The sequence below is a fragment of the Pteropus vampyrus genome, unplaced genomic scaffold (assembly GCF_000151845.1).
Source record: "Pteropus vampyrus isolate Shadow unplaced genomic scaffold, Pvam_2.0 Scaffold447, whole genome shotgun sequence".
Taxonomy (NCBI): domain Eukaryota; kingdom Metazoa; phylum Chordata; class Mammalia; order Chiroptera; family Pteropodidae; genus Pteropus; species Pteropus vampyrus.
The window spans coordinates 87,967-110,007 of NW_011889228.1; the positions used below are offsets into that span (position 1 = coordinate 87,967).

A 22,041-nucleotide genomic window follows, 5' to 3' on the forward strand; every position below is an offset into this window, starting at 1 on the left:
GCCATAGCTTGTAGGGAGAGAGAATGCAATTGCCAAAGAGAACACAGCAACAGGGACAGTGGACGTGGGTGGCGGCGGGCAGGTGGCCTTCACGCTCCGTCAGTGCCCGGAAGCGGAGGCCGCCGTGGGATGGGGCTGTTCGGCCAGCAGCTGCCGGACCGAAGTCCAGGTCTCAGAGGTAAGGGCGCCACGGCAGGAGTGGGCGCCCAGTGAAGACGGGGACCCGTGGGACCTAGGAGGACCCATCCTGGCTACAGTTTACCATGCACACCTTCGTGGCAAGAATTCCAGATTCAGACCAGAACCTGTTGTCCACTCTTTTTAAGTAGCAGCCGGTCTCACCTGTCACCGAGGGCATGCACTCCACATCTGTAGTGACCCTACCATTCTCTGCTCTTTTCCCAGCAAACATTTCAGTCCCCCGCCCGCTTCACAGTCCCTCCTCCAGAATGTCCCTCAGGATTTCTGGGTGTGTTTTCCTTTGTGACAGGAAAAGGTGAGCTCACTCTTCTTCCACGAGTACCTGGGGATAAGGTGAAGGAATCTCAGACACAGGCTCTGCGCTCTCTCCTGCCCCGGCCCTGTGTCACCCCCCACGTCTCATGGGCCCCCCTGCACCCTGGGGCCTGCCCATGTTGACAGCCCCGTGCTCTCAGGAGCCCACTGTCCCCTGGGGAAGGGAAGGGTCAGTGGGTAGAAGAGCTGGCCCAGGGCGCCCTGCTCTGTCACGTCCTCGCAGCTAAACATCTTTATTCACAGAAACTGTCCCTATACTTTTCCCTTCTGGTCTGGCTTCCTTTGGGGACACTTAGTCCAGCAGAGATATCTGAATATACACTGGTTCCCAGTGTCCCTACAGGGTTCCTGCTCCATCAAGTGCATCAAGAGATGTGGCTGGACACTGCTGTCGGTGACCGTTAAGGTGACCGTTGAGAACTTCTGCAGTGTTCCGTGACAGTTAGGAAGCTGGTCTGCCTGGAGCACTGCAACTGACCTCTGGGGCAGAGGTCACGAGTTCTCAGGCGTCTCAGCTCTGGCCTGAGCAGAAACACACTTTTAGGTGTACATGACAAACTATGCACAGTTTTCATTTTGAAGCACATGTTCGGTTATAGTCAGTCTATCTTCTTGCTGTTTTCACGTAAAATTCTAACTGAAAAAGTTCTGGGTGTTTTCCTGTGCCCACACTTGGACTGGGTAAACCTCAAGACCAGGCTCCCAGTGCTCCTAAGCCCAGGAGGGCAGCAATGCTGGGCTAACGAGGCCCATTTCGTTTCATTTTATTATCAGTTAATTTTCATGAGGGACGTTAGTCTGTAGTTTTGCTTTGTTTTGTTTTTTTTGGTACTATTTTTGTCTGGTTTTGGTACCAGGTTAATACTAATATCATAAAAGGAGTTGGGAAGTATTCTCTGTTTTCTATTTTCTGGAAAAGATCATAGGATTGGATCAATTCTTCAAGCATTTGGTTGAACACCGATTTGAAATAATCTAGGCCTGGGGATTTCTTTTTTCGAGAGTTCTTAATACTACAAATTCAATTTATTAGTTATAAAGCTATTTGAATTATCTGTTTCATATTGGATGAGATTTGGTAGTTTGTGCTTTTATTTTTTTAATTGAGGTATAATCGACATGACATTTTAGCTTTAGGTACACAATATAATTATTTGATATTTGTATATATTGTGAAAAGATCTCAAGTCTAACATCCATCGCCTTACACAGTTACAAATTTTTAATGAGGACATTTAAGATTTACTCTCTTAGCAATTTTCAAATATACAATACAGTATTATTAACTATAGTCACCCAGCTACATACTACATCCTCATAACTTATTTACTTTATTACTGGAAGTTTGTAACTTCACTCATTTTGCCCACCGCCCCCCCCACTCCCCACCCCTGCCCCGTCTCTATCAACCACCAGCCTGTTCTCTGTATCTATGAATTTAGTGTTTTTGTTTGTTTGTTTTTGTATTTTAGCTTTCACATATAAGTGAGATCAAATGGTATTTGTCTTTGCCTGACTATTTAGTTGTGGGCTTCTTGAATGGAGAGACAGGACACCGAGGCTGTAAGCAGGAAGCAGCGTTTACTGATGCCGGCACCAGCTCAGCGGATTCCTATCCAAAGGCTGAGCCCCGATTGTAACAAAATGGGCAGTTTCAGACAGTCTTGTCATTCTTACACAGCTACAGATGTAGGGAAGAACACCGACTGGCTGGCAAGCTATGAGAAAACTGACGTCAGCTGGCGAGTCCTTGCCGGACGGGAGCGGGGGCGGGGGGTCAGGAACGAACTTGTTCAAGCAGGAAATGGCCAGGCAGGGTCAGGCTGCCATGATTTCACTTCTCACAATGTCACTGAGGTCCACCTATGTTGTTGCAAATGGCAAGATTTCTTTCTTTTTTATGGCTGAATAATATTTTATATATGTATTATACATATATATAACATTTTCTTTATCCGTTCACCCATTGACAGACATTTAGGTTGTTTCCATGTCTTGTCTATTGTAAATAATGCTACAATGAACATGGGAGTGCAGATATCTTTCTGACTTACTGTTTTTTCTTCGGATAAATGCCCAGAAGTGGGACCATTGCTGGACCATATGGTAGTTCTAGTTAAATATTTTGAGAAACCTCCATCTTGTTTCCCAAAGTGGCTTCACCAATTTCCAGTCCCACTAACAGTGCATGAGGGTTCCTTTTTCTTCGCGTCCTGGCTGGCACATTTTACTTCTTGTCTTTTTGATGACAGCCATTCTGACAGGTGTGAGGGGCCATCTTGTGGGTGTGACTTGCATCTCTCTGATGATTAGTGTGTTGAGCACTGTTTCACGTGCCTGTTGGTGGTTTGTGTGTCCTCTTTGGAACGATGTCTATTCAGATCCTCTGCCCAGTTTTTAATTGAAAATTATTTTTTCGCTATTGAGTAGTGTAGGTTTTTTAAAAAATATATTTTAGATGTTAACTGCTCATCAGATATATGATTTGCAAATATTTTCTCCCATTGAGTAGGTTGCCTTTTCATTTTGTTGATGGAGAGTGTAACTTTAAAAGATACTGACACTTAGCCATTCTCCTCATAGTAAGAATGTTAACTTTCACCTTTTCATGAAGATATAATGCAGAAGAATACATAAAATTATCTGTATGGTTTAAAAAATAATTTTTAAATAAGCACTTATGTAACCCAAATATGTGTTTTATATAAAGTGAGAACCTTATCCTTGAACTTGACTGGTATGGAGCCTGCAAGGCAGACATCAGACAGATGTACAGTGGTATGAATTTGGGGGGCGGGGGTTGAAAGGAGGTGGTGGGGTGACAGCGTGTGACTGCTTTGGGCTGCTTGTCGTCAAAGGCCTGAAAAGACACAATGCCAAGAGCAGTGAACCAGGTTCTCCGACAACCATCTTAACTCCATGTTAGTATAGATAATCTAGGTTTGATTGTAACTAAAGAGACAGTTACGAGTGCTGTCATCTTGGTGATGTCCGCAGATGTCACAGCGATGCTAGGTGAACCCACTCATAAGAGGCCATAACTGGGGCATCACAGTAGCTGGTCTCCCCACAAGCTGTGTGTCCTCAGGTCCCGAAGGCCAGTTTAAAGTTGCTGATTCGCCTGGTACCACGGTATCACAGCTGCATCTCCAGTCATGGGAATTGTGAAGATTATTCTGTGCTTTAGCTTGAAAGTTCCCCCTCTGCTCCCAAGTACAGAGGCGTCTTTGCAGTGAACCAGAGCAAACCTTGTTGTCATCTCTCCTGTCAATGTTGCACTCGGTGCACTCAGCAGGCCATGTGGCCCTTCGCTTGTCAATTTAATAGATCACAGGGCAGGTGTTACAAAGGGTGTCTATCCAGAAACACCAGGATCAGAGATCGCGTTCAAGAGAAGCTCAGAGAAATGAAAAATGTGAGGCTTTTAGCTCTTATTGAATGTCATCCTCTTTAAAGTTGACAAAGGCTTTGAAAAAAGTCACCTTCTGAAAGGACATAGTTCCATCCGCTATATATATGTACATGTATGTATATATATATGTATATATATTTTTTTAGGGTGGGGGAGGGATAAAGGGTCCAGTACCATTTATGCAGTTTATTAGAAAAACTATTTGCTAGATATTTAAGGTCACTGGGCTAATTTCGATTTTAGAAGTCTACTTCCAATGTTCTAAAATTAAAATGGCAAAAATATCTTAGGACACTTCGTAATTCCTTTTGCTGCCCTGGGTTTGCATGGATGTCTCAGGCTGGTGGACCACGTGCATGTGCCTCGAATCTCTGCTCTGAAGTGATCAGCCGCAGCGATGGGAGAAGAAATCCGAGCACCACTGCGCTATTTCATGCCTCCAGAGGCCTCTGAGGGGGAGAGCAGGCAGGCCTCCCTGGGCCGCTGCCGGGTGGGAAAGTCGTCAGGGGAAGAGCAAACACATGGGGACAGTGCTGGATTCTGAGACCACTGCTGCCCCTGTGGCCTCTGGCCTTTTCTGTACACAGCAGAGGCTAACCAGGCTTTGTTCCTTCAATCTTTTGCCAAGTTGGTTTTTGTTTTTTGGATTTTTTTTTTTCTCTTCACATACAGATCATTGTCTAAAACTCCTTGGAAGCAAACCGCTTGGTGGAAGAAAACTGAGTAACTTCCCCCTTTTGAGAGCATTTCAAATAAATTATTTGTTTTTAGCGTTGTCATTTACTTCATGTGCAGATGACACAACTATCTACGTCGAAAAGCTGATGCGATTTTACCATATAAATAAATAAAAACAACCAGAACTAGTAAGTGCATTTAGCGAGGTTGCAGAACACAAGCTTAATATAGAAAATTGTTTGTATTTGCATATATTATCAGAAATTAAAATTTACAAACCATACCATAGGCTAGCATCACAAAATATGATATACTTAGGAATAAATGTGACAAAAAGTAAGCAAGATCTGTACACTAAAAATTATAAAACATTAATGAGAGAAAGAAGACCTGGATAGAGAGAGATGCTATATTCAGGGCTCTGGAGACGCAATGTTGCTAAGATGTCAGTTCTTTCCAAATTAACCTATATATCCAATGCAGTCCCAATTAAAATCCCAGGTGGCTTTTTTTTTTTTTTTTTGGTAGAAACCAACAAGCTGATTCTAAAATATATATCGTAATGCAAAATATCGGAATTAGCCAAAAACACTTTAAAAAGAAAAACAAAGTTGGAGAATTAACTCATAGATTTCAAGGCTATTATATAAAACAAAATTGTGGAAATAGTATCAAGATGGGTAAATAGATCAACAGACGAAAGAGTCCAAAAGTATATGGACAGACCAACATATAAGGACAACTGATTTTTGACAAAGGCGCGAAGACAGTTCAGTGGAAAAAGAATATTCTTTTCCACAAATGTTACTAGAAATGTTGGATATCCATGTGTAAAAAAAAGAGAACTTCATCTATACCTCGTACTATATAAAAATGAGCACAAAACCAATCATAGATTTAAATATAAAACCTAAAACTATTAAACTTCTGGAAGAAAACATAGAAAATGGAAAGACAAACTACAGACTGGGAGAAAAAAACTGCATTTTTAATATTGAGTTTATTTCTTTATTACTGAGTTTCAAGAGTATTACAGATAAAAGTCCTTTATCAGACGTATGTTTCAGAAATATTTTCATTCAGTTTGTTTCTCTTTTTCTTCTTTAAACAAGTCTTCTCAAGAGCAGCCATTTTTAATTTTGATAAAGTCCCTTTACCAGTTTGTTCATTTATGAATTATGCTTTTGGTATCACACTGAAGAAATCTTGGCCTAACCCAGTATAGTAAATGTTTCCTCCTATGTTTTCTTCTGGAAGTTTACTTGGTTGTTTCAAAGGGATGGTGAAATTGGTCTCTATTACTCCAACTTGGCTGGAACTGGACGTCTCACTTCCCAGAGTCCCGTAATATTATATTAAAAATGTTCAAGGTACAATTCAAACTTACTTGAGATACAAAGAATAGGAAAAATATCTCAACAACTCATAAGAAACAAGACACTCAATACCTGCGTACCCCATGGTAGTAATCTGAATCTTTATGATGTAAATCCAATAACATTTTAAAATAGCTATAATATCTGTGTTCCATGAAGTAAGGTTGGACACTCTTGAAACGAATGGACAGTAGTTCCCAACAGAGAAAGAGAAATTGTAAAAAGAACCAAATGGATGCTTTAGAATACAAAACAAAGTAACTAACGATGACAGAGGCAAGAATCTATATACTTTAATAGAGTAGTAGAAATTACCCAATCTGAACAACAGAGAAAAAATATACAGGAAGAGATAAGTTAACGAGTGTCAGAAATGGTGGAATACTATTAAGAGGTGTAGCATTCCTGCCAGTTGTGTCATAGGAGTGGAGAATGTGATTGGTGCAGAATAAATATTTGAAGAAATGGCCTGAACTTGGTGAAAGACATAAATTTACAGATTCAAGAAGCTTAGAGGACCCCTAATTAGATAAGCCCAAAGGAAACCAAGCCCAGTTAAATCTTTTGTTTGTTCGTTTTAGGCAAGGCAACCCTTGGTTGACCTCACATATTGCAAGGACCTTGTCAGCTCACAATCCCTTATTTTTTTATTTTTTATGCCTACAGCACCTGGTCTTCCTAGGTGGTCTCCCATCCAAGTACTAACCAGGCCCGACCCAGCTTAGCTTCCGAGATCAGACGGGATCGGGCTTGTTAAGGGTGGTATGGCCTAGACAGCCCAGCTAAATCTTAATCAAATTTCTAAAAATCCAATTATTTTTTAAAAACCTTGAAATCTGCCAGAACAAAAAATGACACATTTGAAACCCTGTGGATTTCTCACGAGAAACAATGGAGGCCAGCAGGAAGTGACACATTTTCAAAGTAATATAAGAAAAGAACAGTCAACTCAGCCTTCCCCAGTAAAAATATCTTTCAAGAATGAAGGAATAATAACAGTCTCAGATGAAAGAAAACTAAGAGAAGTAGTTGAAAGCAGGCCTTCTCTAAAAAAAGTGTTAAAAGAAGTACTGCAGAAAGAAAGAAAATTATATCATAGAGAAACTGGGAATTTTAGGCATGAAGACAGAGTATCACAAAGGTAAATAACCAGGCAAATATGACAAATTATATTCTCCTCTAAAGTTTTTGAGATATGTATGATAATGAAAAGCCAAAATTATGATATTGCCTAGCAGGGTTTATAATGTATGTAGATGTGATATATGTGACAATGATAAATACAACATAGAAGGGGGAGGATGAAGTTTCTACGTTTCATTCAAAGAAGTAAGTATTCATGTTAATAGACTTTAAAAAGGGATATATGTATATAGTAATGTCCTTACCAACCACTAAAATAGCTGCAGAAATAGATAAAAAGCCATTAGATAAATTAACATGAAATACAAATGTTATGTTCAAATATTCCAAAATAGTGCAACAAGAGGGAAAAAGAAATATGAAACCAAGGAGACAAAATAAAAATGAATAAAATAATGGTAGACCTAAATATAACCTTATCAATAATTACTTTAATATAAAAGACAGTGATTATTAGATTAGACGAAAAAACTAAGACTCAGATGCTGTCCAGAAGCCCCCTTGAAATACTACGATATAGATAAATTAAAAGGAAAAGACTAGAACACTGTATACAACACAAACAGTAATCAAAAGAAAGCTGGGTTGTTTCTACTACGTTAGACAAAGGAAACTTCAGAACAAGGGATGTCACCAGGAACAGAGATGTCAACACGCTGCAATACATAGTGACACAGGGTCAGCATACCACGACATATGATCTCCAATATGTTGGTACACACAGAAAAACGGAAAAACAACAAAAGGCATTACAACCCAAGTGGAAGACGGCAAGGAGAAATTAAGGACTCCACAACGACAGCTGGAGGCTTTCAGGTTCCTCTTCCGGTTATGGAACAAGCCGACGAAAGATCAGCAAGGCCATGGGAAGCAGCGCCCCGCCGCACAAAGAACACACCTGTCAGGTGCACGTGGAGCCCCTTCCAGGACCATGCACGGGGGCACAGCAGCCTTAATGTGCTTGGAAGCGCTGAAACCACACAAAGTGTCCCCCTCGACCATGGTAGGGGTAATCCGGAAAATCCCCCGGAAAAATCTCCGAGTCTCAGAAATGAAATCATGTCATTCTAAGTCATCCACGGGCCAAGGAAATTGAAAAGTATTTTAAACTGAGTGAAAATGAAGATATGCCATCTCACAACTGGTGAGGTAAAGCGAAATTGGTGTTAGAAGGAAATATGTCATTAAACGCATCTATCACGAAAGAAGTCAGTCCTCAAATTAACACGATGCTCCCACCTTAGGGAACTAGAAAAAGGAGGCAAATGAACCAAAGTTGTCGGAAGGAAATAAATAATAAAGAGCAGAAGGCCATAAAATTGAAAACAGGAAAATAGTAGAGAAATCAATAAAACCAGAAACTGGTTCTTGAAAAAGACCAAGAAAATTAATAAACCCCTACACAGACTGAGAAAATAAGAAAGTAGAAACAAATGATAATATTAAGAATAAAGAGATGATATCATTTTAGACTCGAAATACATTATAATAAAAGAACACTTGGAAGAACTCTATGCACATACATACTAACGCTGAGATAAGATGGATTCGTTCCTTGGAAGACACAAGCTACCAAAACTCACCGAGGAAACAGGTCACCCGAATAGTTCTGTTCTTTTAAAGAAACCAAGTTTGCAGTTAAATGCACGGGTCGGTACGGACAGAGAACAGTCACTAAGCCTGGCTCACCGGCACAGCGGCCCGGCGTGCCTCCACTGAGAACAGCGGCCCCAAACCTGAGATTCCAGTGTGATTTATATGACAAAGGTGTGGGACGGCAGGTGAGGCACTTCCGGTTCTGAGCAAATATCTTGAAATGGAATAACATGACAAATGGTTCTCAAAGTCTTAATTTCCTTAAATGAAGGAAGTTTCGGCAAACACGCTTTGGAACAGATAGCTACTTTGAACAGGTGACCTCCACAGACAAGGACACTGACTGGGAGGGTGTTACTGAAGTGTGAAGTGTAGCGGTGGAGAGTTTCAAAAAGGACTGTGAGGGATAAATCTAAGAATTGGTGCAAATACACACACACACACACACACACACACACACAGCCACATTTATTTTTTTCTCCAAGTAAGGTATTTTCTACCTAATACAAAGCTATGCTTTTGGATAAAAACAACACAAATTAAGCACTTCTGAAGCATCTGGGAAAAGCTGCGTAGTTCGCTCCCCACCATCCCCATCTGTTCTAGCTGGTTAAACATACTTTGGACCAGTTGCATTTCCCACAATAGTTTCTGTGGACATTAAAATGACTGAATTCTCTAAGTAGAAAATGAATGCCATGGAGTGCAGGAAGAATAACGAGAATCACTTCTGCTCAATCAAATACAGAATTTAAACACACAGGCTGCTCCTGTTTATGTGCTTAAATTTGGACATTGCCTTACCCCATACCATAATTGAAACTACCTGGAGGAAAATAACCAATTTGAGATGGAGTAAAACAAGCCTCTTGGTCTCAGGGACAAGCACATTAAGTCAATCAGTGTTGGCAAAATCCATTTTTATGTGTAATTTTGAGAGCAAGCCTTTAGGCCGTCATCGAGTCTGTGCTGACGCTGAGAGCTAAAACTGGGCGGCCAGTGAGAATGGTTATAGCGCGATGTGCTCACCGCTTCCGACGTCAGCCCCATCTGCCCAGAACAGCCTGTTGGTGACATGAAGGCATTTTCAAGAGACAAATCTTTCTAAGCACCAAACAATCTTTAAAGCATTCGAAAGGAAAACAGGCGTGTGGGTCGCACATCAGCAGTGCTGACACGTCCGGGGAGTGTGCTAGAAACGCAGACCTACTGATCCGAATGTCATTTTATCAAGATCTCCAGGGGACTGATGTTCGATCTCAGACACTGCGCCTGCAGCTCTTCGAGCGGGTTTTCGTTGGAGGGTGGGCTGGGGGAGGAGAGGGCCACAGGTTTTAGAGGTAAGGGCTGACTCGTAGGCAGGGTTTTAGCAGCGCAACAACACACAGGGCAAGTGCGGAGAAGGGAGAGGCGCCTTCAAGAACCCGGCCTCTGCTGGCAAGGATGCTCAGCGTTCTGCCCCCCGCTGGGCCACAGCAGAGCTCCTGGAGGCGTCCGGGATGCTTCCCAAGTTCAAAGGCAGTTTCAGTATCAGCCAGGGGGAATAAATGCTTTCTTCAGATACACAAATCTACCTCTTTTTATAAGTATGCGTTTATGAATTAATAACCACCCTTCAGTACTTACCAGACCAAGAGGAAATGATTAGATCTGTAAACAGCCTGCCTTTTTACTTACACAAAAATCAACTCCTCGTAGAGTGAAAAGTTTCACTTCGTAACCCATGACCTGGAGAGGCGTGAGCTGAGTGGGGCCCAGGGCCCAGTCTGCAGAGTGCGGTTCCGGGCCAAAGCTCTGGGCGCATGGGGCTCTGCCGGCGCCTGTGCGGGGGAGGGAGCCCTTCCCAGCTGGCAGCCAGGACCCCTCTGCTGGGTTTCCAGATTAATTGCCTTGCTAATCGTTGTACTTTCTGTTCTCTAAGATCTTTATGGGGAGAACAGACAGATCCGATGATCCAGGCGGGTGTGGCCAGTGATTTCACGCTGTGTGTGGGGCACCAGCCCGTGTCCCCGTATCTCCTCTGTGGCCTCTTGGTCTCCTCCCTGTGGCAGTTGCTTTCATGGCCTCGGCTGTCTCAGCAATGTGACTTCCTTTAGAAACGATGAAAGTGGTATCTCAGTCACTTGTCATACTTCTTAGAGTTGTGTCACGCCTTTGTTTTATTTTTTCCAGTGCAGCGGTGACGCTTACCAGACTATTCGTCACGTCTCACGCACCACACGCTCCCTGCTTGGCAGCTGGCTTTCCCCTGTGCCCCGCTGACCCTCCACGGGAAAGCTCACTGGGTCTGCATGTCAACGCCAGCCCTGACCTCCCTGGATGCCTTCCAGCACCGGGGCCACTGTCACCCGCACACCCTTCGTTGTTATTTTGTAAGTCAACACTGAACCCCAAGAATATGTGACAATGGGAGAGAGCCACAGAGAATGGAACTTCATTCTGACTGAGCAGAACACCCTACGAGAAGTGGGTTTGCTGGCGAGCGCTCTTGATAGGACTGTTAACTACACACACTCTGTATAAGAAAACATTTCTATAGGTGAAAAAAAGTTGACTATTCCTCATTTCATATGCTTCATCCAAATAATTAGACTCTTCCTCACTGTAATGGGTTTACTTAGTCTCTAAATATTTTTAAGAAGAAATATTTCTGTGATGAGAGTATTGTAACAAATCAGTGCTATGCAGTACTCAGTGACACATGCCAATTATTACTGACGTTATCAGTTATAGCAAAGGGCAGCCCGGGTGAGGCTTGGCCCTAACAGGCCACTTTCCTGTTGTCGGTCTCCGGGTGATGGGCGGGTAGGCTAAGCGGGAGGTGGGGTGCTCTCTCATCACTGATGTCACCGCAGGCAGGCTGGCAGCATAGGTCTCCGGCCAGAGAGCCAGCGCTGAGCTGTCTGTTTGCTTCAGCCGGTTGAGATACTTATCCTGGGGACAGATGGGTATTGGGTGTCATATTTGTGAGTCATTTTCACTTTGAGTGGGGGGGGGGGGGGTGGGATGTTGGTACAGATGGAACCAAAGGCTGTGTGGCCAAACGCTCAGTGTATGTGGACATGGGCTTCTGAAAGTGTTTATCAAAAATTGTTTTTAAATCCTGTCTTGTACTTCACATCACCTACAGGAACCGATAGAGTGCCACATCCTTAACAGACACTCAGTAACAACAGGAGCTACAGCGAGTGGCACCCCAGTCAGAACCTCAACGCTTCGGCTGGGCTGACCAGGTTTGGATCCTCTCTCTGCCACTGAGCGGCTGTGGCCCTCTGGGCCAGCTGCCCATTCTGGGACCTGAATTTCTCTTCTGCAGAATGTGGATGGAAACAAGCCTGTCTTAAAGGTTGCCAGGAAGATAAGAAGCATGGTGGGTATTGACTACTGTTATTATTAAACGGAGGGCTTTTAGTATACAGGAGAAGTTTTAAGTCCAAACTATATTCCAAAGCAGCAATAAAATTCCAAAAACCAACAAGATGTCCAAACTCCAGCAACGACACACCTCTTCCTTGGATTAGACCGGGACAGTGTTGGTTACTGTGTGCCATCGTATAGGTCAGAGGCCGGCTTGCTCTCCTGGTCTGTCGCACAGGACCCCTGCTTTCACTGTTCCTGCTCGCTCTCGCTTTTCCCCTCCTGGCACTCAGTATGTCTCCGCCAACTGCCTGAGTGGCTGATGTCGTGGTCCTCCCTAACCGAGGGCCATGGCTTTGGTAATGGCCAGTAGGATCAACAAGCAAAGTGGCCTGACCAGTGAGAGCGGTCTGCCTCCCTAGCCTCAGACCTGAGGCTGCGTCTATGTGTTGAGTCCACAGTGAATTAAAAACAAATACATTTCACTTTCATTTTGCTACGGGGCGTGTTAGAAGTCAACGCTGTGTAGTCACAGCGGAGCATCGCTGCTCTTTTGAATACCATGCCTCTCAAGAATTAGGAGCTCTAAGCATCCTTCTCGGTTATTTTCAAAAGATTTCTTGAAAAAAGCTTGCCATCCCAACACTGCTTGATTTTTCTCATTGCTTTGAAAACTACATTCAAATTCACCCCAAAGCTACTGAACTTTCATCAAAGAATTCCACCTTAGAGCAGAGAAAAAGGCCTTTTCAATAAAAGTGATAAAAATAACTTAAATTTCCAGGGTGGCTCTCTTTTGAAAAACTCATAAAGTCTTTACATGATTTGGTGAAAAGATTTTTATTCAGGGATGTTTCTTTTCTTGGGTGGCATTTGATTGCTAAAGTTTCTCAAAACTTAAATATATTTCTGAATATCTTTCTCATCTTTTGTTGTGTTTTCAAGTTCAATATATTTCGATTTCGCTTGTGAAGGACAACTACTACTTAAAAAACAAATCGGAGTGAGAGCTGAGTCATTTGGTTTCTTTATTGTTCGGCTTCTCTGGAGAACATTTTGTCCCCATGTCCTTTCTTCTGGTCCAGCCAAACCTAACTCCATCGCCCCATTCCATTTGGGGTCTTCTCAGCTGGGGCCGATGAGCTGACGATGCTGGCACTTGTGGACTCTAGGCCCCCTTTAACAGTCTTGCTTTTTAATAGAGTCACATTCCACTATCCAGCGTTGGCCTCCGGGCTTGGCCCATCCAAGAAGAAGCTGAGTCCCTTGCTTCCTCCCACGGTGTGGTGATTAACCCCATCACCTGCACGCCGGTCCCCCTGCCTTCCCTGCACGCCTCTGTCAGGGCGACCAACTTATACTCCTGTGCCCCTGAGCTCTCCACTTCTCAATGTTTCTTTAATTTCATACACATTAGCCAAAATTTCCAACTCTGCTTTAATTGCACACTATAAGAACAGATATTTGTTTCTCCAAATCTTTATGTTTTTCCTATTATAAGAGCAAAATATGTTCATTAAAACATTCCAGATGTAATTCCACCTCGAGGAGATTAACAATGCTTTTTTTTTTTTTTTTCCGGTTTGGTTTTTGACTTTAAAGACAAATCAAAATTGAGATCATACCTACAGAGGACGATCTGGTGACTGCCAGCGGGGAGGGGAGGTGGGGGTTGGGAGAAAAAGGTGAAGGGATGGAGTACAAATGGGTAGGTAAAAAACCATCATGGGGCCGTAGAGGACAGCACAGGGAACACAGCCAATAGTGGTGTAATGGCTGCGTGTAGAGCCCGATGGCTGATAGAATAATCGGGGATCACTTCATAAACCATATAAATGGTTAACCAATGTACTGCATACCTGAAACTAATTAAAAATACCTACTGCTCTGAACAATATGTCACAGAGAGAATAATCTATCTTATAAAATGTATGAAAAAACTCCTGTACAAATACTAGCAAGTCGAGTTCAGGGCTTACCTGTTCAGGTGCTAGGACAGGTAAAGCAGAACTGATACCACCCAGGGATGAGACCCGTCTGGCAGGTCAGAAAAAAATGGAAGACGGACAAGAGAGTTTAGGGTCTGGCCAAGAGTGGGATGGAACTGCTCCGCCATGAAATCTAGATGGCAGAGAGGGGAAGTCGAAAGAGGCAGGGCTGCGGGGTGGGAACAAGACAAAGCATCTACGAGCCAGAGGCCATGCCGAGGACCAGGGTGGAGGCAGCGGCAATGTAGCCCGGCAGCACGCACCAAGCAGGGCAGGGGTCTCCACCAGAACGCGAAGCGGAAGCTCCACGAGTGCTTCGGGGGTGGCGGTGGGGGAACAGTGACCTCACCGCCTCACACAAGGAATAAAACGATGGTAACTTTAACGGTGGAATAGTAATTTCAACCGTTTCTGGAGGACTCGCTGGGCATCAAGCTGTGGGCTGGGAGCTTTTCCATCCTCTGTCACTCAACGAGGGCGTGAGAAAAGGTGCTGCTTCTGGGGACTGCAGGAGAGCTAGTGACAGTTAAGGTGGGGACAGGTAGAGGAGGTTCCAAGAGAGGTCTGAGGACATAGGGGAGTGTGTAGGTAATGGAAAGCACGCATGGGCAGACTGTCAGGGTTGGGGCGAGAGACAGAGTGACAGAGGATGCATAACCACAGGGACCCATCGTATGTCTGTGAGGGGAGGGAGGGAAGACAAACCTGTGGGAGGGGAGGTAGACCCACTCACTGCTGCACGAAGACAGAAGGCAGCGAGAGATCAGGTACTAGATGGCTGACCCAGACAGGAAGTTCAGACTCGGGCATGGGAAGCAGGCAGAAGGCGGAGCAGGGGCTGCTCAGAGCCCCCTCCCCACCCGGGCCTCTTCCTGGTGCCATCAGAGGAGCAAACAGTAGGGATAGAGCCCATGAATGACGTCCAGGCCATGAGGACAGCTGGCTCTCTGTTTCTGGTATTAATGAATGTATTTTCTCAGTCTCTCATGAGGGTTAGGCTTCTGGAGTTCCTGAGCTATGCCGTCTTTATACATTACCAACAAATATGCCCTGAGTCCCTACTGCGCTGTGTTCATTGCCATGGACATGCAAAAATGTAGAAAACAGGGCCTACGCCCTCAAGAAACTTAGGGTGTGTTGAGAAGAAAGGCCATGACAAGTCAAATAAAAATACGAGAAGTTAATGAAAAGACACAACACAGTCATAATTAAGAACATGCCATTTGGAAAGTAAACAGCATGGGTAAACAGACTTCAGAGAGGTGGACCAAGGGGTGGGGGAGGTCTCAGGGGACATGAGGGCTCACTTGCACGGGGCGGGATAGTATCTGGACGAGTCGAGAGGAAAGTGCAGTTTAGGTTGCAACAAGACACATGCTGACCCGGAGAACAGGTGGCCAAGGGCCCACGCTGAGCGCGGTAGAGAGGGCCTGGGTCTGCGGGACCGGAGCGAGGGGCCCCGCAATATCAGGGAGGACAACCCGAGAGGCGGGTGCGTCCTGCGGCATGCGGAGCCAGGAGAGTGTGAGTCGTCATTCTCTGTGAGCTGATTTCTCCTGAGAGATGGTTCTTTAAAACAGTTCCATGTGGTTCGCTCCAGGATGCTCACCAACGCTCAGTAAATGATGGCTTTTGTTTTGGGAACAGACAAGAGGCTTTCCAAGGAGTGAGTCTGGTAGCTCTTGGCAATGGCTGTCTTTTGCAGGTTGGGGTGCAAGGATAAAAAAAAAAAAGCATAACCAAAGGAATGCCCACCTTAGACGTGTTTGGTTAAGTAGGTTTACTGTGTGGTTTTGGAATAGAATTAGGGAAAAAATGCAGTGTGTGAAGGCTGGAGTCTGGTGATCCACAGAAGCTGAGCACAGCACACACCGAGTGCAGAACGCGGGCGAACTGGTGAACTGGCCCGGTTTCACAGATCTGGTCTTTGTCAGTTCCTGAGGCTTGGTGACAGGCAGGCCTGAGGAGCGTCTGGCTTCGGGCTCATCGTGAAACCATACAAATATGTTAACCCAACCTGGGGGTGATGCAACCCTTCCTTCCCGTGCATCCAGTTTGCATCTATGAACTCTCGGCCACAGAGATAAGGAATTGTTATGTGCATACGTGTGTGTTAAAACACACGTGTGTAGCGACTAATGCTGGACCTCACGTGGGCCGTGCACACGAAGGCAAACCACCGGAGGAGCAAAGGAACGTTTGGTGAAAATAAAATGGCCACGAAGAAAGAAAGCGAGGGGGTACATGTACTTCCTAAATTCCCTGAAGTCTTTTATGTTGTCACCATGTCTCTGTATGTTTTGGCCATGACCTTCTTCAGTATTCTGAGTTCTGAAGCATGGTGGAAAATGATGCACCCAGAGCAAAAGTCCCAAGATGCCACCCCACTCTCCACACTGTCAGAGTGTGTGGAAAATCTTTGTTCTTCCGCTACGGTCAGCGCTAAAGCTTTAGATCATTCTGACTCGTACTGATACTCAGGTCAGCCAATCAGATGGCAGGGAAAACATATATGTGAAATTAGGGAAAATCATTCCTAGAGATAGAAAACAGGGGATACACTGATCAACGTTGCTTAGTAAAGTCTTTTGTCTTCCTATCAATGATGGAAAAGGACATCTCAGTTCTGTGCCCTTCAAAAGACTCTAAATCAATGGAGAATTTCTGAAAATCAGTTGTGCTTTAATTGATAAGGCTTCCTGGCTATCACATTTAACTTCAGCACATTCTACGCAAGTGGACACACTGGTAGGAGAGCTGTGTCTCTCTTGCATTTCCATCCTTGCTCTGGGGATGTTGGATGCGTCACCAACGTGGAGAAGCCATCTGTAAGTGTCCTCTTGAGTTAGCTCGCAGGCCTATAAGGAAGTAGCAAAATCTCACATTTCTCAGTCTTTTCACTTGACAAGGGCAAGAAATTCATCGCTGGGTGCCACGTCCCAGATCGCTGTAGAGCATGTGACCCGAGGTTTAGATTTCCCTTGGCAGGTTGGGTTTTCGCCCTAAGAGCATCTATCTCACACTCACGCAAGTACCAGGCTGAGCCTTGGGGTGGCTGCTGAGCTCGGTCGGCAGGCACACAATGGCGGGGATGAAACCACAGCACATGGACTTCACCGTCTGAAATGGTGGCATCATGGGCAAGGCGTCAGCATCACCAATTAGTAAGTTGCGGTTAACAGAAAGGGTGAGCCAAATGTCAGCGGGGGCGGAGGACGGGAAGAGGGGCACTTTTAGGGAGAAGGAGGAGAGCTCTAAGAGATGGCCTGGGGTGACATTTCACCTCTTAGAGGTGATAGGACTCCCTGTCTTCTGGGAAGCGGGTCACGTGTGGAAGAGGTGGTGGGGCGGTAGGCGCCTCGAAGCAGGGGGAACGTGCTGGTGGGCGGCGGTGGCGGACATGCAGAGACGTCCCAGGCAAACAACAGGGAAGCGGCCCTCCCGGGACCCAGGAGCACATTCAGCACGAGCTCACCCAGCGGAAGCGTCAGTGGTCACACGCTGCCTGGAGCTGCTGTGTCAGAATGACCGTGCTTCTGGTGTGCCGAGGCCGGTTTCATTTACTCCCTCCCTGAACTTCAGGAAGCCACGTGGCGGACCCCCACCCTCGCCGGAGTCCCGTGTCCCTGTGCTTCAGTCACACTGGGCCAGCCCTCAGATCTACACAGCTTCCAGTGCTTTCTCCTCACGTGCTCTTGAGGGTGTCACTTCCTCTCTTGAAATGCCAACTTATCAAATGCCAACTCCGTTACGAAGGTTCCCCTGATCCTCCTAACTTGATTATAATTTCTTCCTCCTCTGGACACCTACAGCATTTTCTATGTATGATGAAATTCAACCCGTTTCATCATATATTAGGGTTATTTTACCCTAAGCTGTCCCCATTTCCAGTAGATTGTTTGACTTTACAAATACGTGAATTTTTAATTTTCTGTGGATCCCCACCTGTACTGAGCACAACTCCTACACACAAAATGTGCATAATAAATACTTGTCGAATGAAACTGAATCAGTATTTGTTGAGTGACATCGAATCGAAGCTGTGAAAATGTCTCCATTTCTGCAGAGACTTTGTTACTGAAACGTGGGAGCAGCGTTCCCTACCGCACGGAATTCTGAGAGCTGTGTCAGAAGTGGGGGTCGGGGGATCTGGTACTAGGGTTGTAGGGAGTGGTGCGAGGGACACCCACAATCAGTGTCCCAGGATGGGGCCAGAGCTGAGAAGGAAACATACTCCGAAGGCAGCACTGACGGTTCGAGGTGCGGGGAGCTGGCGGGCAGGGCGGTGGCCAGGAGCTACGGTCAAGTGCCCCCTCGCAGTTCTGGGGGTTCAGGGACTGGAACCAGCTAGGAATTCAGTGGGAGAAGCTCTTCACGACAGGGCGCCCTTTCCCATCTCATCTGGTGAGACTGCAAACCAGTGTGCCTGCCACCGACTCGGTTCGGCTGCCAACCCCTGGTAAAAGGCCTCGCCAGCTAGAGCGCGAGGGGCTTGCTCGTGACCCCGTTAGCATCAGGGCACCCCAGCCTTTCCTGTACGAGTTGGCCCGCGAAGTGCTCGCCCAGCCCCTTGTTGTCTGTGACTCGCTACCACAGGGTGCGGTGAGCGTCTTCTCGAACTCTGGCCTAACTGAGCAGCTGGACGTGCCTAGCCGACCCCGCCTGTCAGTGACTGACGGCCCGAACTGACCCGGTCTCCCAGAAGCGCACTGTCAGGCTGTGTCCCTTTGACTTTGATTTTTGGTGGGCCCTGGATCTAGTGATTATAGTGATGCACGGTGAAGAGTTCTGAGCATGAACGCCTAGTCCAAGCCCTGCTATTTCACGGAAAAGTGTGGTTTGAGGTTAGTCTCTCTGGGCTCATTCGTAAGTAGCTCCGCTTGCAATGCTCGAGGTGGTGAACTGGACGTGACTCGTGCCCAGGTTCTTCTCTTTAACTGTTCATTCCCACTGCTCGACAGGCCCAGGCTGTTCCCTCTGAGGCCTGCACTCCAGGCTTCGGGCCAGTCTGTGCTAAGGTATCAGTGCTTTTCTCGGTTCTAGCGAGTCTCCGCAGTCTAGAAGAACGCCAATGGTGAAGTCCCAGGCATTGTCGCATTCCTTTAGGGCGCTTCTGTACAACGTAGATGCTAACCAGCGGTCCTTGCGAAGCTGTGCCAGGGTGAACAGTGCGGGATGCAGAGGGCGCTGTGGGACGTGAGTGTAAAGCGTCCGCCCCGCAGGCCCAGGAGCGCCTTGCCCAGCCCTGGTCTGAGGGGACCAGAACGGGAAATGCATGGGAGGAAGGCCTTCATGGCTCTGGTGACTCTGCAGGCCAAGCCTGTCCGCCCCCCACAGTGGCCACGCTCCACAGCTACTTGCGGAAGGGGCGCCCAAAGAGGAAGGAAGGGGCAGCCCCAGTGGGTGAGGGTGTGTGTGCAGGGGGATTAGCCTTGTCCTCAGCTGCCTCCTGTGTGGGACGCGTCCCCCTTTCTGCCATGTCCAGAACCCGGTACAGTGGCAGGCACAGGCTTTGGGTGGAACAGGCCTGGCCCTGTCCTTTACCACCAACCTGAGCCAATACACCCAGTCTCCCTTAGCCTTGGTCCCCAATTTGCATAACAGCAAGAATAATACCGAATTTGAGAGCTGTTGCAAAGGGCAAATTAACTCACTACGTAACACAGTGTGCACAGTATCTGGCACATTTTAAACACTTAAAAATGGCTTTTATTGCCTTCAAACTTTACTCATATTTGGGATTCATCCTGGCAGGTGGCTTGGGGCTAGGAATATATATATTTAATTCTCATTCAAACCATCCTAGCTGCTTCTCCAAGCCGTCAACATTTCTTCTGCAAAGCTTTCCACGGGAAAACAGCAGCCTTGGAATTGCAAGTGCCATCGCGAGACCAGATTGACTTGCCCGCCTCACCCTGTCCCCGCCTTCTTCTTCCAGTGTGTGGTCTGCTTGCTGCTTTGCCTGGGGACCATCCCTGCCCAGCAGTCTCCTTAATGGGACACCTTATGAGCCCCTAATGAGGTGAAGGATCGTCTTGTTAGCCCAGAACAGGCAGGTCTTTTCCAAAAGCCAAGCGTGAGTGGAGTTCACGAGGTAGCCATTCTTTCCACGTGCCCTCGGATCTACCCTTTACAGCCCAGACCAAAGGACTCTGTGGCCAACCATGTCACCCTCTCTGTGCTTTGTTGGGGAGAGGCTTATTGAAGGAAAGAGACATAATTTGGTATAAGATGGATTTCTTCGTGCTATCAGAATTTTTCAGGCATTTGGAGGGACAGGCTCTGAAATCACAGAGGTAGCACCTCGAATGATGTCAGGTAAGTTCCCCCGCCCCCGCCACCAGTGCTGGGTGGCAGTCTGCTGGTCCAGGGTCACAAGAGCCCGCCTGCCTCTCCTCCCAACTTCACGTATGAGCAAAGATCTGAAGGCAGCAGAGGAAAGAGCCACCCAGCTCGTTGGGGGACAGCTGTTCCAAGCAGAAGGAACATGCACGTGTCTGGCAGACATCGAGGAGTTGGTATGATGGAGAATAGTGACCAAAGGCTGCAGCTGGGGTCTGAGAAGTAGTCGGCCTTGTAGGGACTTTGGCTCGTCCTCTGCGTGAGATGGAAGTGGGGGCTGAGCAGAAGGGCGATCTAACGTGCTTACCAGCATCACCTGGTTTCTGAGCTAAGACATGGCTGGCGGAGGCAGGTGTACAAGCAGGGAGAACAGGTAGGAGTTCTTGCAATTGTCCAAGTAAGGGATGCCCATGGTATGAACAGGTGAGGTATTTGGTAAAGGGACGAGACCCTGGATAGTATGTGACAATGGAGCCTAAGGGTTTTCTGACTGGTTGGCTGTGGGGTGTGAGAGAATAAGGGGGTCGAAGATGCGTCTGAATGTTTCGGCCTGAGCGACCAGGAGAGTCAGGTTACCAGGACCAAGGTGGGAGGGATGTGCGGAGCCCTGGTTTGGAGTGACGGCCAGGAGCTGGATTTCAGACATTACTAAGAGGCATGCACAAGGAGGCGTCAGTCCGGTTACGTGACTGGGCTAGGGGTAAACCTCAGGCTTGAGATAAAAACATAAAAGCCTTCAGCAACAGATGGTTTTTAAAGCCAAGACATCACGTAAGGTCACCAAGGAGGTAAGTCAGATAGGGAAGAGGTCCTCATTCAACTCTCATTCTTCCTCATGTCCAGTGTTTACAGGTCACGAGGGTGAAGAAGGAGCGTCGAAGGAGACTAACGAGGACAGGCGAGGCGGTAAGGCAGAAGTCAAACCAGGGGGCCAGGGAAGAAAGTGTCCAAGGATAGGGAGTGACGACTGCTTCGAATGTTACTGATAGGTCGAGTGAGATGAGGACATTGAACTATTTAGTTTAGAAACATGGATGTCATGACGGGCCTTGATGAAGCATTTTGATAGAATGTCCTATATCCAGATTATAAAATCAATGTCGTAGCTTGTTAATCTGTTTATTTTCTCTATACCACTGATAGGGTATGCCGCTCCCTCCTGGGCAGAGGGAGCGCGATGTCTCCCCCATTTCTGTGTCCCGACATGCAGCAGGTGCTCACTGCATGTTTGCGGAACGAATGTGTAAATACACGAAAAGAAGTATTTCAGGCACTGGCCCAGGATGGAAGGCTGCCGTCGCCCCAGAACTACAGGCCGGAAAGAGATCCGTTACCAGATGCGGCTGCACTATCACCCGGGGATCCCGGTGACCACTTAGCTGGTCTTAACGGCACTGTCGTTCCAGAAGCCTCATTTGTGCATATCATTATCATCATCATCGTCATCGTCATCATCATCGTCATCGTCATCACCACCACCACTATCACCGTAATCACTACCCAATAATCACATTTTTTCATTTTTCCCTCATGGTTTCACCTCAGAGTAATTATTCTACTTTAACTTACCAACTTTTCACACCCACCCATTAATACACACCCCTAACTCCGCCTGCACATCGTCACAGCGTCG

The 22,041-nt window shown here is 46.3% G+C and overlaps 1 protein-coding gene and 1 pseudogene across 1 annotated transcript in view; one reads left to right on the plus strand and one right to left on the minus strand.

The window, feature by feature from the left end:
• The window catches only part of LOC105306582 (beta-1,3-glucosyltransferase-like), an 83,553-nt gene extending 82,598 nt beyond the window's left edge, over positions 1-955 (plus strand). Inside the window, exons 11-12 of the mRNA XM_011381655.2 lie at positions 8-178; positions 860-955. Of these exons, the coding sequence (XP_011379957.2) occupies positions 8-178; positions 860-955 (267 nt within the window). The remainder of the gene's footprint in view (positions 1-7; positions 179-859) is intronic.
• A 5,684-nt stretch (positions 956-6,639) lies between these two features.
• Positions 6,640-6,757, minus strand: LOC111732348 (annotated as a pseudogene).
• Positions 6,758-22,041: the final 15,284 nt, after the last annotated feature.